Source organism: Papaver somniferum, chromosome 4 (genome assembly GCF_003573695.1).
Source record: "Papaver somniferum cultivar HN1 chromosome 4, ASM357369v1, whole genome shotgun sequence".
NCBI lineage: Eukaryota > Viridiplantae > Streptophyta > Magnoliopsida > Ranunculales > Papaveraceae > Papaver > Papaver somniferum.
The window spans coordinates 104731331-104744792 of NC_039361.1; the positions used below are offsets into that span (position 1 = coordinate 104731331).

A 13462-nucleotide genomic window follows, 5' to 3' on the forward strand; every position below is an offset into this window, starting at 1 on the left:
GGTTTATTTGGATTTGATTTCCCTTTGCTCATTTCCATAATTGTTATCTTCTTGGTATTTTGAATTAAATGATTAGTATTTGAGTGATTTTTTTTTGTTGGTATAAGTGTTAAAGACCATTGCTTATTAATCTAAAATAGTACACATTGAAATTGGTTCTTTCGAGTGGCAGACAATTGTCATCTAAATGTAATTGTACATGTGGCGTATATTCAGTTCCAAAGAAATGAAGATCTGGGATCCTTTCGACCTTCAACCGCAGTGAAAGTGATATTGTTATTGGATCCCGGCTTATATGATGATGTTGGGCAAGTATATGGAGGTTCTTTTGGAGCTGGACGATCAGTTTCACTGACAAGCATGAGATCCACTTCAGCCATGTTTGGCCTGTCTACTGCTCTATTCTGAACACATAACAGACCAATATGTATGCATTTTATCACTTCTAATGGACAATACAAATTGCCCAAAGCCTCATCGACAACCTCTGACCATTTGCCTTCATTCCACAGTCTCCAAGTCTGAAACACAATTTAAATTATATGAGCTAATATTCATAAACTCATATAACGAAGAGTAATTAGTTTTAATATTCATAAACTCATATAACGAAGAGTAATTAGTTTTATACTTACATGAAGTAGAAGGTTGTTGAAAGGTTGCTCAGGATTGTCAAAGCTATGGTTTCTCTTGCTGCTCACAATTTCTAGTATCAACACTCCAAAACTAAAGACATCCGACTTTTCCGAAAATGTGCCTCCCATTATGTACTCTGGAGACATGTAACCACTGCATTTGATTGTGAAGACGCGTCATATAATAGATAGGTAACTAAATAAATGTAATTGAAATTTAAGAGGACAACTTGGGAAACATGGAGATAATTAACTCACAATGTGCCAACAACCCGATTAGTATTAGCTATAATTTGGTCACCACCAAATATCCGCGCCATTCCAAAGTCTGAAATTTTTGGGGTCATGTTTTCATCCAATAGAATGTTACTAACTTTAAGATCTCTATGAATAATTCTTAAACGAGAATCACGATGAAGGTAAAGAAGGCCCCGAGCAACTCCTCCAATAATATTGAAGCGCTTTTCCCAATCTAGTTGTGCTTTTTTCCTTGGATCTGTTGTCAGTAATAAAATTCTTGAATTAGCATATATGAAAGATGGAACAAATATGAAAAAAAAATTCAGAATGTTTCACATGCAAGGCCAGCCTTCAAGCAGATTTGGTAGCAAAGATAGAAAGCAAACAAACCAAATAGAAATGCATCCAGGCTTTTCTTGGGCATATATTCATATATTAACATGTTTTCTTCTCCTTCAGTGCAGCAACCCAACAGTTTGACAAGGTTACGGTGTTGAAGTTTGGAGATCAATAGAACCTCATTCTTGAACTCTTCAATACCCCGTCCAGAGCTTTTAGACAATCTTTTCACTGCTATTTCCTGCTCATTCTGCAATCTTCCCTAAAAACCATCCTCCATATAATGGGTTAATTAATTAGAAATGTCCAGTAATTTGACCACTATTCCAATAATAATTAAAAATATGTAATCTTACCTTATAAACTGGCCCGAAACCTCCTTCCCCCCAATTTATTTTTCAAGGAGAAGTTGTTTGTAGCGTTGGATAAACAAGCGAAGTTAAATATTTGCAATTCATGTGTGTCTCCTTTTGTTTCACTATCATCAAACATGTTTGTATTTAGATTGTATTTCAAAAAACTAGTTAACACCCCTTTGAGTCCTATTAACCTTCCTGCGTAATTCATAAACAAAGGAAGAAATGAAGCTTGATGAATAAGACAACGTAATTTACAACTAGGCCAGATTTATTGGTGATACTCGCAAAAACAAAACTAACTGTGTTGATTTCATATAATGCAGTATCCCCTGTCAAAAGGAAAGAAAAGGTATGTTTTACCTCTTTTATTAGTCTTATTTCTCTTGGACAGATAAATGTATCCTAAGACGCCCATGACAGTTGCTAACAAAATGAAAACAGGCACGACGATCTTCCAAACTTCCGCCTTTGTCTTTCTCACTGAAATTTTTGAAGACGCAGTATGCACAAATTAACTCTAGGCATGCTGCTAAAACATCATAAATTCATAATATTTCGATTTTCGAGGAGCTGCCTATTATCTTCTTGTATTAACAAAGGATGCATATTACGTTACCTTCGGTAGCTGCACGTTTGAGATGGAAAATTTCTGGTTGGCTACGAGATGACGCAATAGTTTTGAAATTTATTATATCTCCATCCCACAATCGACATCGAGAGTCAAAAGCATAAGCATTGCAAGAACATGTATCCTCGCAAGCTGATTTGCATTCTTCAGCGCTATGCACTTGTTGAAGGCGGGGGTTATCCGGGAAATTTGAGGTTGGGATTGCTGAAAAACTATCTTCACTACACTGCAAAGATGTGCTCCTAACACAGCCGCCAGTTGAATCTTGTTGACTCCAATCTTCAGAAGATCGTGGGACGAAACCCGGCAAACACTCACACTTCTGCCTATCCAGGTTACAATTGCCGAAAGGTCCACAAGTACCATAAACATCACATGATTGTTCCGGTTGAACCCAATGCAAATTCCACTTTTTTGTTCCTTCTGACCATACAAACTGCTTGATTTGGCCAGAAATATCAATAACAAATCTAGACATAATAGCATTGTTGTAGAGTGAATAAGTAAAATAACTCTCATTTACATTTGAAACATAACTATAAATGACATTAAAATCTAACTTCAGCTCAGGAGCTAAAAGAAAAGTGTTTGATTTTTCATCCCACTCCCCACTATCCCATGATAGTTTTGAGTTGTTCCAATATATAAGAAACTGAATATTTCCACTCCGTCCTGAATCTGATACTAAGTTGTAAAACCCCATGGCTGGATCTTCAAGATTTCTCCAAGAATTAAGTTTCTGACTTTGGTTAGTTTTCTTATTGAACCTTAGTTTTCCACCAGGCAACCAAGTGTCAGTTGGATAATCAAAAGTCTGCCAAATGGTAACTGATGGATTAGACCCATCTTTTAAAACAAGATTTCCGTCGTCGCCGAGAACGACTTCCGGTGTAGTCAGAGAGTTTGAAGCTATATGGGTAGACCAAATTGGTATGTTACTTGAATTATGTAGTAAAACTAAGTTTCCATCTAGAAGTGTTAATTTTGAAGAAGATGGATCAAGAATTGGTTCATCTCTGTTAGCAACCCAAACAATAGTTTGAACTGAGATTTTCCTGTACCAAATACCTATATAGTAATGATTCTGAGACTTACTTGATTTGAAGAAACCCAGTTCGAATGTCTCACCCTTTGATATGATTGTTTGATCTCCAGTTAGAGAATCATCTATAGAGATTGTATCTAAAGCAATTGTATGATGGGGCTGCACATGAGAAAACCCAAAACTAGAACACAAAGAAAAAGCCATGAATTGTCGTCCATTCTTTACACAAATAATAATCAGGCAAACCCGGATTAATCAAGATGAAAGCTATTAGAGTAAGCTTATTTTTGTCTTCCATTTGTAATAAAATGTGAGTCAAAATGATCCACCGGAATAATAATCAAAATGAAGGAAAACCAAGTCTTTGATGGGTACGTACGACAAAGAAACAGACGCAATCATGGCCACCGATTTTTAAAGAATGATTTATTCTTGGTAACAAAATAAGTTGATTTAGATTTTATTTGACATATGCGATCGCACAGACAGGACCCTCAGGGCCGAAGCTATATATTTGAATGACTATGTTTTATTTTCCACATGATGTGTTTGAATTACTGCTAGAATGCATTCACAACTGGATGGGCAGCTAGATTAAAACAGGTATGAAACTGATCGTTTTCTACTAAATTTTTTGATCAAATGGTACTTGTAGACGAAATTTGACTTCGAATAGATCAACAATTAATAAACCGAGTAAACACTATAGAACACTGCCTTGATAGATTTATATTAAATTAACCATTGATCACAATAAAGTATGCGAGAAATATACTAATAAATTAAACATAATCCTTCTGAACAAAAAGACATTTAATTAAACTTTTTAAGAACATTTAGAAAATTCAGTTTTGACAATGTTTTATTTCTCGGTCTGCTAGTCAACTTAGCATGAGCTCTTAGTTATTAATGCTGGATCGTTTTCTCCACCACTTCAATCAGTTTCTTGGCTATTGCACTTGCAAACACTGAAGAGCCTTCAAGAATCTGCACCACAATTTACAAAAATCATGGTTTCCTTATTAACAAATGGTTTGCAATTCAAAACCAGCTGCATAACGACTAACTAGGTTCAATTCTGAAATTTTGTAGTAAAAAAGCTCCACTGACCTTAGTATTGAACCAAAAGCTGTAGTAGTCCCCAATGCAACCACTAGAGACGTGAAGTAAATCCAACTGAAGCTCGTCGAAAATACTTGAAACGCTCAGCAACAAATTAATCATCTTTGGTCGCTGAACTATTAGCCGAATGGTTACATCACCATCGATAATCCGAACGTCTACTTCAGCGTCTTTAGATTTCCTTTGAGACCATGAACTTCTTACTTGTCCATTGAACAAGTTTTGATCTCGATCCATATTCATACTTGAAGTTGGCATATCTCCAGCTACTGCTTCATTCTCGATTCTAGACTTCTTGTTTCTCGCGTTTCTTTTGTTATCAACCAATACTTTCAAGTAATCAACTGTTCCTTTTAGTTCATTTATGTAATCAATTGTACTTGCCAGAACTGAAGCTCTATCAGGCTTCTTGGCAATAAAACCACAAATCAGAACAATGTCAATACATAAAAACCTATTAATACTACTCGAAATACCCGAACAAAAAAAATTATAATTTCATAAGAAAAAAATGTATAATTGCACGTACGTACCTTGCTAGGACTAGGCACCAGTAAACTCAGAGCTTTGAACTGATCACCCAATTTCTCTCGTTTCATTTTCTCAGTACTTGTAATGTGTTGTTTGTTTCCATGGCTAGCTATTCCCAAACCATTTGTACTCCTTCCACGGCTTCCACCGACACCATGAATGTTGTTATTCATTTCGCGTTTAAAATCCGATACCAAGCTCTCGAATTGTTTCATTCCATTATTATCACCACCAAACAATGAACTACTAACACCATAGTTTTGCGGCAAAGCTTCAAACGATTCTCTAAGTGGAGGTTGTGGAGGAAGATTGTTCAAATTAAGTGATACAGGATCATTTTCGTACAAAACATCGATCGACCCCGACCTGTTTTCTCCTTCGTTAATAACTTCATTATTATAACTAGATTCTCCAAATATTTCCAGATAAAAGTTAGGTAAACTCGTCGATAAGTCGATGCCATCAGTTGATAAATGTTGTAACTGATCAATTTGTTGCTGATCATAAAATTGTTCTTGTTGGTTATACTGAGTATTTGGTTCTTGCATTTCTTGCATCTCTTGATAAAGCTCATGATGATTATGAATGTTGCAATCTATAGAGACACTTTGAACCGGACTAGGCTCATCTTCAATAACGATAACTTCTTGCATCAAATGCGCATTATTAAATTTTTGGTCTAGCTGAAAATCCATCACCGCAGCGGCAAAAGTGGATTCGTTTTGTACTCCAACTTGTATGGAATGAGGATCAAAGTAATGGGTTTCACTATGATCATACATCATTTTTTGTAGCTTTGATTGTGAAATTCCTTGTCGAAAACTCTCCCTCTTTGACAGTTGGACAAAAACAAAGAGTCTTGAAAAGCTATATACTATTATTATGTCTATGTAGTACTATCTAGAGAACCAGTTTTTTCTTTTTTTTATTGGTTGATAAAGTAGTTATGAGATTCCCTAGAGGTTGAATTGTAGTACCAAAGTGAGATTAGTTTGTTTTAACGACATGATGAGTTTGTTGTGAAGTTTATATGCATGAGGAAAATCATAACTACTCAACAATGTACTTGCTTAGGTACTAGAGATTACCCACAGTATTCATTTTTAATATCATTCATACCCTTGATGAAGTCAAGGGCTCGCGCGTTGCTTGAACATTTTTACTTACTTCTATATATTCCAAGTTGGGCATCAACCATACAACACAAGTCACAAGAGTACTTAAAGAAGGTAACCGCAATGACTCGAGAATATATTGGTAAAAGTATTAGAACACATAATAAAGTGTTAAAAGCTGTAAAAAATTCAGTTACAGAGGATATCTTTTGGACAGAGATGTCATGACTTTCATCTAACCTAACCCAAAGCATACCCAAAACTAACCCAACTGAGATTTTCAAATAATGAAAATGAAGAATGCAAAAAAATATTTGATTGCGTCTGCCGGGAGTCGAACCCGGGTCTATTGCTTGGAAGGCAATTATCCTAACCGTTGGACTACAAACGCCGTTGGTGACTGTTCTGAACAAAATTTTTATACAATTAACATGTTCAAAGATGATAAGGTGACCAATAAAATTCTCAACCTCAAGCTACATTTCAACTAATTTCACTAAAATCAACCAAATCAACCAAACTTGTATAACCTCATAAGACGAATCTTATTCATGATGAACATGAACTCATCTCCTAATATTCAATCCAAAACACTACAAAAAAATGGGTTGCAAGATGAATTCATTTTCTCCAAACATCTCAAAAATATTTACCAAGACACCCAAACTACTAATTTAAATCCAAACAAAGCAAAAATCCTTCCCCATAGTTTCCTCCTCTCTTAGTCAAAACCATCAAGAACCAATTACTACTTCAACACAAACTCAAGATCCAAAAACTAGTATTTACAATGTAAATTTCATTACTCAAAACTCCTGCAAACTTGGGATTTCAATATTTCCTGATTTTGTATACAATGCTGAAGGCGGTATAGGAGTTGGAATGGGTACTAAAAATGAAACAAATGGTTCCAATGAAGTTTCAATTAATTTTGATGTACGAACACTTTACATCCCGCCCTTGAATTCTAAGACTACCACGTTCTTAGGATTTCCATTGCCACCTTTTTTGAAGATTGAAATTTCTCCAGAGCTTTTTCAAGGCATAATCGATGAAGAAACCGGAAAGGTATATATCTAGTTTGACAGGTTTCTGAATTATCTGTTCATTTTTCTATTGGGTTCAAGCTATGTATGTTGTTGAATTTATTTGCTGCTTGTGTTTTTGTAGGTTATAATGGCAACTGCGAGATGAAACTTAGCTTATATAAAGACAACTCTCTTTATTGATGTTTAGAAAATCTCTCAAAACTAAACACAAGCTCTAATCTTGCTCATATGATCAACCACAACTTTGGTGATCATATATATATAGAACTATGAATTCCTTTTCCTAGTCCTATTACCTTATTACATGTCTTTCCTTTTCTTAGAACTAGATGACTTCTAATTCCCTTAGGATTACATCAATTTCCTAATCTTGTCCTAACCATCTTGTTAGTGACTTCTATGTTGAAGTTAATCCAACATTCTCCCCGTTAAGCTTCAACCTTACCCGTGACATATCTTGTACTCCAATCAGTTGTCTCATTTCTTCAAACTTGATCCGAGCTAATGCCTTTGTAAATATATCTGCTTTCTGCTCAGTTCCAGGTATGTGTTCAACGTTGATGATCTCCTTCTCGATACATTCTCGTATGAAATGATACCTTTTGTGAATGTGTTTCGTCTTCCCATGAAACACTGGATTTTTAGTGAGTGCAATTGCAGACTTATTATCAATCTTGATGAGAACTTTTTCAGGTTCTCTTCCTTTGATTTCACCCAACAGTTCTTGAAGCCATATTGATTGTTTAGTTTCTTCTTTTGCGGCCATAAACTCAGCTTCACAGGATGAGAGGGCTACAGTGTCTTGCTTCTGTGAACACCATGTAATAGGTACTTCACCTAGATAAAATATATGACCAGTTGTACCTTTTCCATCATCTTGGTCAATATTATGACTGTTGTCACTATACCCAACAATTTCTTTTGATCCTCCTCGACCATACTTCAATCCACAGCTGATTGTTCCTCTTAGATATCTCAATATCTGCTTTATTACATCACCATGAGACTTGCGTGGACTCTGCATATAACGGATTGCTACTCCCACAAAGAAAGCCAAATCTGATCTTGTGTGTAATAAGTATCTAAGGCGTCCAACATTTCTTCTATAACTCGTTGAATCAATATCTGCTTCTTCTTGTGCCTTTGAAACTTTAAGTCCAAACTCCATTGGTATGTTAGTTGGATTACAAGTTTCAAGTCCTGCTTCTTTCAGAATTCTCCTTGCATAAGCTTCTTGTTTAATCTGAATCCCATCTACTCCTTGATGGACTTCTATGCCAAGGTAATAAGTGAGTTTTCCGAGGTCTGACATCTCAAACTTTGATGACATTTCTCTCTTGAACTCATTGATCACCTTAAGGGAGTTGCCAGTCAAAAATAGATCATCTACATAGACTGCAATCACTTTTACCCCACCTGGCTTATCAACTAGAAACCAAGTCTTGTTTCTGTTGATTGAAATAATTTCTTCTCTACATGCTTGTGTCCATTTAGTCGAGACCTTTGCTTCCTGAAAATTCCTTGGTTCATCATTAACAGAAAGTAGCATTATCTCACATTCTTCTGTAGCTTGAAGAACATAATCCTCCAGATACTGTGGCTTTTGTATCTGTCTTGTTGATTTTCGCAGTGGAATGGGTTGAGTTATTTCATCGATCTCTTCTTCTTCTTCTTCTACTTCTTCGTTATTCTCAGCGTTTTCATTATTCTCGTCTTCTTCTTGATTAACATCATTGTTTCCATTGGTATTGATGATTATGGGTCCTTCGCCTTCATCAATTACTTGACCCCATCTCATGTGAAACATTCCTGGATCCCTACTTGGTCCATCATTAGTTTCTTTCCAGTTCCAATGTGTTGTCTCATCAAACACCACGTCGTGACTTACTACCACTCTGAATGTTGTTGCTTTTGGAAAACCTTGACGCGTTTGTTTCCCAACTAAACATGATTCACAGATCTTTGATTCATCGTTTATCTGTGGTAGCCCTCGAACCATCTTGTTCTGAGACATAGTTTTTAAGGTTCTGAAACTTATGTGTCCTAACCTTGCGTGCCACTTCCATGTCTGATCTTCCAGTCTCATATTCAGACACAATGGCCTTCCAATCATGAGACTTATCTTGTAGACTCTATTCTGTGAGCGTGAGACTCTAACTAAAAGTCTTCCACTTGGGTCATGAACTGTTAGATAATCTTGTCGCATTCTAACATCACATCCAACTTCTGTAGCTTGTCCTAAACTTAGAATGTTGATTTGTAAGTTTGGGATGAAGTAGATGTTTGTGACAAGCTTCTGTTCTCCGGTCTTGCTCTGAAATAGAATTGATCCTTTCCCTTCAATTTCTACAGAAGATCCATCCCCAAACTTCGCTTGTCCTTTGATTTTCTCATTGAGTTCAGAAAAGTGGTGTCTCTTACCAGTCATGTGATTGCTGGCTCCATTATCTAAATACCAGATTCCTTCTTCTCCATTCTTTGATTCGTAGTTCTTTGGTATTAGTTTTCCTTCGTTTAAGAATACAACTTCGTGCATGAAAAGAGTTGTATCTGCTTCCCTTGTTTCATTCTTGTTTGCTTCTTCCATCTTTTGTATTCTTTCAAGGCATACATAGGAGAAGTGTCCTGGTTTATCACATCTGTAACAAATAATGTTTGATCTATCCTTCTTTTCTTTCCCTTAGTTTTGATCATTCTGACTTGTTGTTCTATCTTGTGAGTTAAACCTTCCTCCCCTTCCTCGGCCTTTGTTTACTCTACCACCTCTTCCACGACCTCTTCCTCTTGTCGCAGAGTTTTGTTAGTAAGAGTTTGTGTACAAGAGTTTTCCTTGAGTTTCTCCATTGTTTTCTTCATCAAGGATTCTCTCTTCATATGCTTTCAATCTTCCAATTATATCTTCATAGCTAGTCTTCTTTAAATCTAAGAATTGTTCGAGAGAAGCTATGATATGAATATACTTGGATCTTGGTAAACTATTGAGAAACTTCTTTACCAGTTTATCTTCATCAATGGATTGTCCAAGTGACGCAGCTTTTGAGGCTATCTCTGATAGCTTTCCTGCAAAGCTATCAATAGTATCAGTGTCTTTCATCTTCACTCTTTCAAATTCAGACATTAAGGTTTGCAGACGGGCTTCTTTAACTCGATCAGCTCCGAGATTACGTGCCTTTATTGCATCCCAAATTTTCTTTGAAGTTTCCTGTTCACCAACTTGTAGAACAAGACATTCTGGTATTGCTTGAAAGAGTAATCTAACGGCAACATTGTTTTTGTCTGGGTCCAATGTACCGGGATCAATTATTTCCCAAAATTTGTAGATTTTCATCAGTACCTTCATTCTCATGGCCCATACTGTGTAGTTTGTGGCGTTGAGGATTGGAACTTGTATTGATGGTGGCGTGAACTGTTTTGCACCCACAATGGTGGTTTCGTTTTCCATGGCTCAGAAACAAGCTCTGATACCAATTAATGGCAATTGCAAGATGAAACTTAGCTTATATAAAGACAACTCTCTTTATTGATGTTTAGAAAATCTCTCAAAACTAAACACAAGCTCTAATCTTGCTCATATGATCAACCACAACTTTGGTGATCATATATATATAGAACTATGAATTCCTTTTCCTAGTCCTATTACCTTATTACATGTCTTTCCTTTTCTTAGAACTAGATGACTTCTAATTCCCTTAGGATTACATCAATTTCCTAATCTTGTCCTAACCAGCTTGTTAGTGACTTCTATGTTGAAGTTAATCCAACAGGTTAATCTTGAATTCAAGGCCAAGTTTTGGTTTTCGGTTGGTAGTGTTTATAAAGCTCCTCCATTGATAGTTTGGACAGTATTGACGTCTGAGGAATCAGTGGGAACTATGAGAAAAGGAGAAGGAGAAAGATTGAATAAAGAAGGGAAATGCAGGTTAGCTGAGTTGCAACTGTCCAACCTATTGATGATTTTTTCATGCATACATTTCTCGGTCTTCTTACTGAATGTCTAGCGGATATGAATGCCACCATCGCCATTTCAAGTTCTTAGTTAAAAGTTGAAAGCCTCAAGCTTCATTATTTTAGACTGTAAAAGATATGATAAAGCATCTTACACAATGGATATCCTAGCATTTTGTTCGACACCCTTGGCTTCCTAAACGGAATTGATAGTAATTGTACACCCATTGTACTCGAAAAAGTGCGTGTCAGACCGGAGCCGTCTTATGGACTAGGCCAGCTAGGCTGTTGCCTACAGCCTCAATTTGCTGAGGCCCAATAATTTTATTTTTCTTGTTGTTGTTATTATTTTATCGTGTAAGTAGTGTTGTGACATAGTGTTTACCATTATTCTTGTTGATAGTCATACTTTATAGCTGTTAAATCTGTTTGTTATGTAACTAGTGCGGATGCTTTTACATAAGAAAATTAGAATTCACTGCATTAAGAAATTCTCTTTAAACAAATTTAAATATCCTCCATCCCAGACCCAGTAAGTCCATTATTGGCAGAAGATCATATGTTAACAAAGTCCCACTATTATCTGAAACATATTTTATTAATTTAAATTAAAAAGAAATAATGTATGAGTATGTTACCCCCACACCCACGGAGTCGTCAATTACATATTGTCTTAAAAAGCGTGTATTTATATATATTTCTTATAGGTGGTTTCAAAGAATTCCCGATGACGTCTGTCTACTGCCCGATTTGCTGGTGCATCCGCCGCATAGTTGGCATCTCTATAGATGTAGTGCATTGTATGATGGTGAATAGGTTTCGTGAGTCAGATTTTTATCTATTGTATGTTGTTGTTCTAACCACCATAAGCATGCTCTATATATCTCCACTAAAATAGTGGTTATTCCCAGAGGTTGTGACATTGCTACGATCGTGGTAGCTGAGCAATTCCTGCAAAAAATTATCACTATTAGTTTGATGTTACGATTAATAGAAAAAAAAGTATATACAACAAAAGTTACCAAAATTAGAAAAGACCAAAACATCAAGTATCAATTATTTGAAATCAAGATCTCTTTCTCGCAACTGAACAAAGATTACTGAACTTGGTCACCATCCATTTAGATCAAAAGTACTTTGTAATGCGTATCAAAGCAATCAAGAGGAACTAGTAAAATACAGGTTTTGTGTTTATTTGATTTATTGTTAATAAACTTTATGCTATTAGGGAGTTTTTAATAAATAATTATTAATACATCAAGAATTGGATGAATCGGTTATTTTAATTGAGATTTAGGGATTGTTTTCGATGAGGAGAATATCGTACTCGAGGGTTGCACCAGGAAAATGCATGTTCATTTACAAGCATGCTTCGCAAGCATGTTTCCTTAAGTGCATCACTGGCTTCTGAGTACCGTCCAGGCATAATGCATGCCTTGGACTTGCGCATGGACCATTGCAATCTTATTTTTGTCCTTACTTCGCTTTGGCATTGAGCAGAAAGCATATACTGGTCTTTCTCGAGCCAAGGGTTTATCATTCAGGCTCATGAGCATCCAAGGAATGTGACTATCTCAACAAGCATGGCAACAATCATTGCTTGCATCGCAATACCGATCCAGATGATACGAGTTACCAAAATATCACAATCATATCCCCAGTTAGATGATATGAGTGACAAAAATGTTGGACCTTAATGCTGCAACTTATTGCGGCTGCATACATACCCTACGAATAAGGGATGAAGAACATTATGTAATTCATAAGTCTTCGGGACGAGCAACTAAAACCAACTCGTATTGCAAGGACAAAAGCCAAGCATAGCCTAGTCCGCTTAGACCAAATGGTCTTTTGCAAACGATAAGTAAGAATTTGCATTTGCCTTTCCTTTATTTTTCACCGTGGTGCTGCACTCTCAACGCCGCAACAATGATGCCTAAGCATCAAGAAGCTCTCTCGAGTAAGTAACGCGTCATGATAATGCTTTCACATAAGATTTACTGGCTAAGCTTTGAATCTTACTAGTGCGTCTACGGTATATGCACCTTCAACCAACTATCCCTCCATGTATATGTATTATTGACATTTTTACAACTAAAAATTGGGGACCAGTTAACATGCTTGCTTCACTATTCATGGTCGTTTTTCCATGCATCCTGAGTAATGCGCCATGGTGGTGAAAGATCCAGTTTTGGCCCGACAACCAACTTGAATGATGCGCTATCATGGTGCAACAATGCTCTCGGCCAGTCACCCACTAAAGTAATCTTCCATGATGGTGCAACATCTCCTGCGGGGCAGCCACCACTGACGGGATACACCATGATAATGCAATATTACCTCTTAGCCAATGTAACCTGTGTAATGCACCATGATGGTTCTATATTGGCCCTTAACCAATATTCCTCTGAGTACACAACATTGTCTTGAGATGACGCTTCATCTCATTAAAAT

General features: G+C 36.4%; 1 protein-coding gene, 1 non-coding gene and 2 pseudogenes across 2 annotated transcripts; 1 reads left to right on the forward strand and 3 right to left on the reverse strand.

The window, feature by feature from the left end:
- Positions 1–164: 164 nt before the first annotated feature.
- LOC113274133 lies at positions 165–3475 on the reverse strand (annotated as a pseudogene).
- Positions 3476–4152: 677 nt separating this feature from the next.
- On the reverse strand, positions 4153–5681 carry LOC113272928 (transcription factor bHLH91-like). The gene is made up of 3 exons (XM_026522714.1): positions 4902–5681; positions 4357–4776; positions 4153–4233 (listed from the first exon to the last, which is right to left on the reverse strand). The coding sequence occupies exons 1-3, from the start codon at positions 5679–5681 to the stop codon at positions 4153–4155; spliced, it is 1281 nt and encodes a 426-aa protein (XP_026378499.1).
- A 652-nt stretch (positions 5682–6333) lies between these two features.
- Positions 6334–6405, reverse strand: TRNAG-UCC. The gene has a single exon. It is a non-coding gene; the product is annotated as a tRNA-Gly (tRNA).
- A 290-nt stretch (positions 6406–6695) lies between these two features.
- LOC113272929 lies at positions 6696–11099 on the forward strand (annotated as a pseudogene).
- Positions 11100–13462: the final 2363 nt, after the last annotated feature.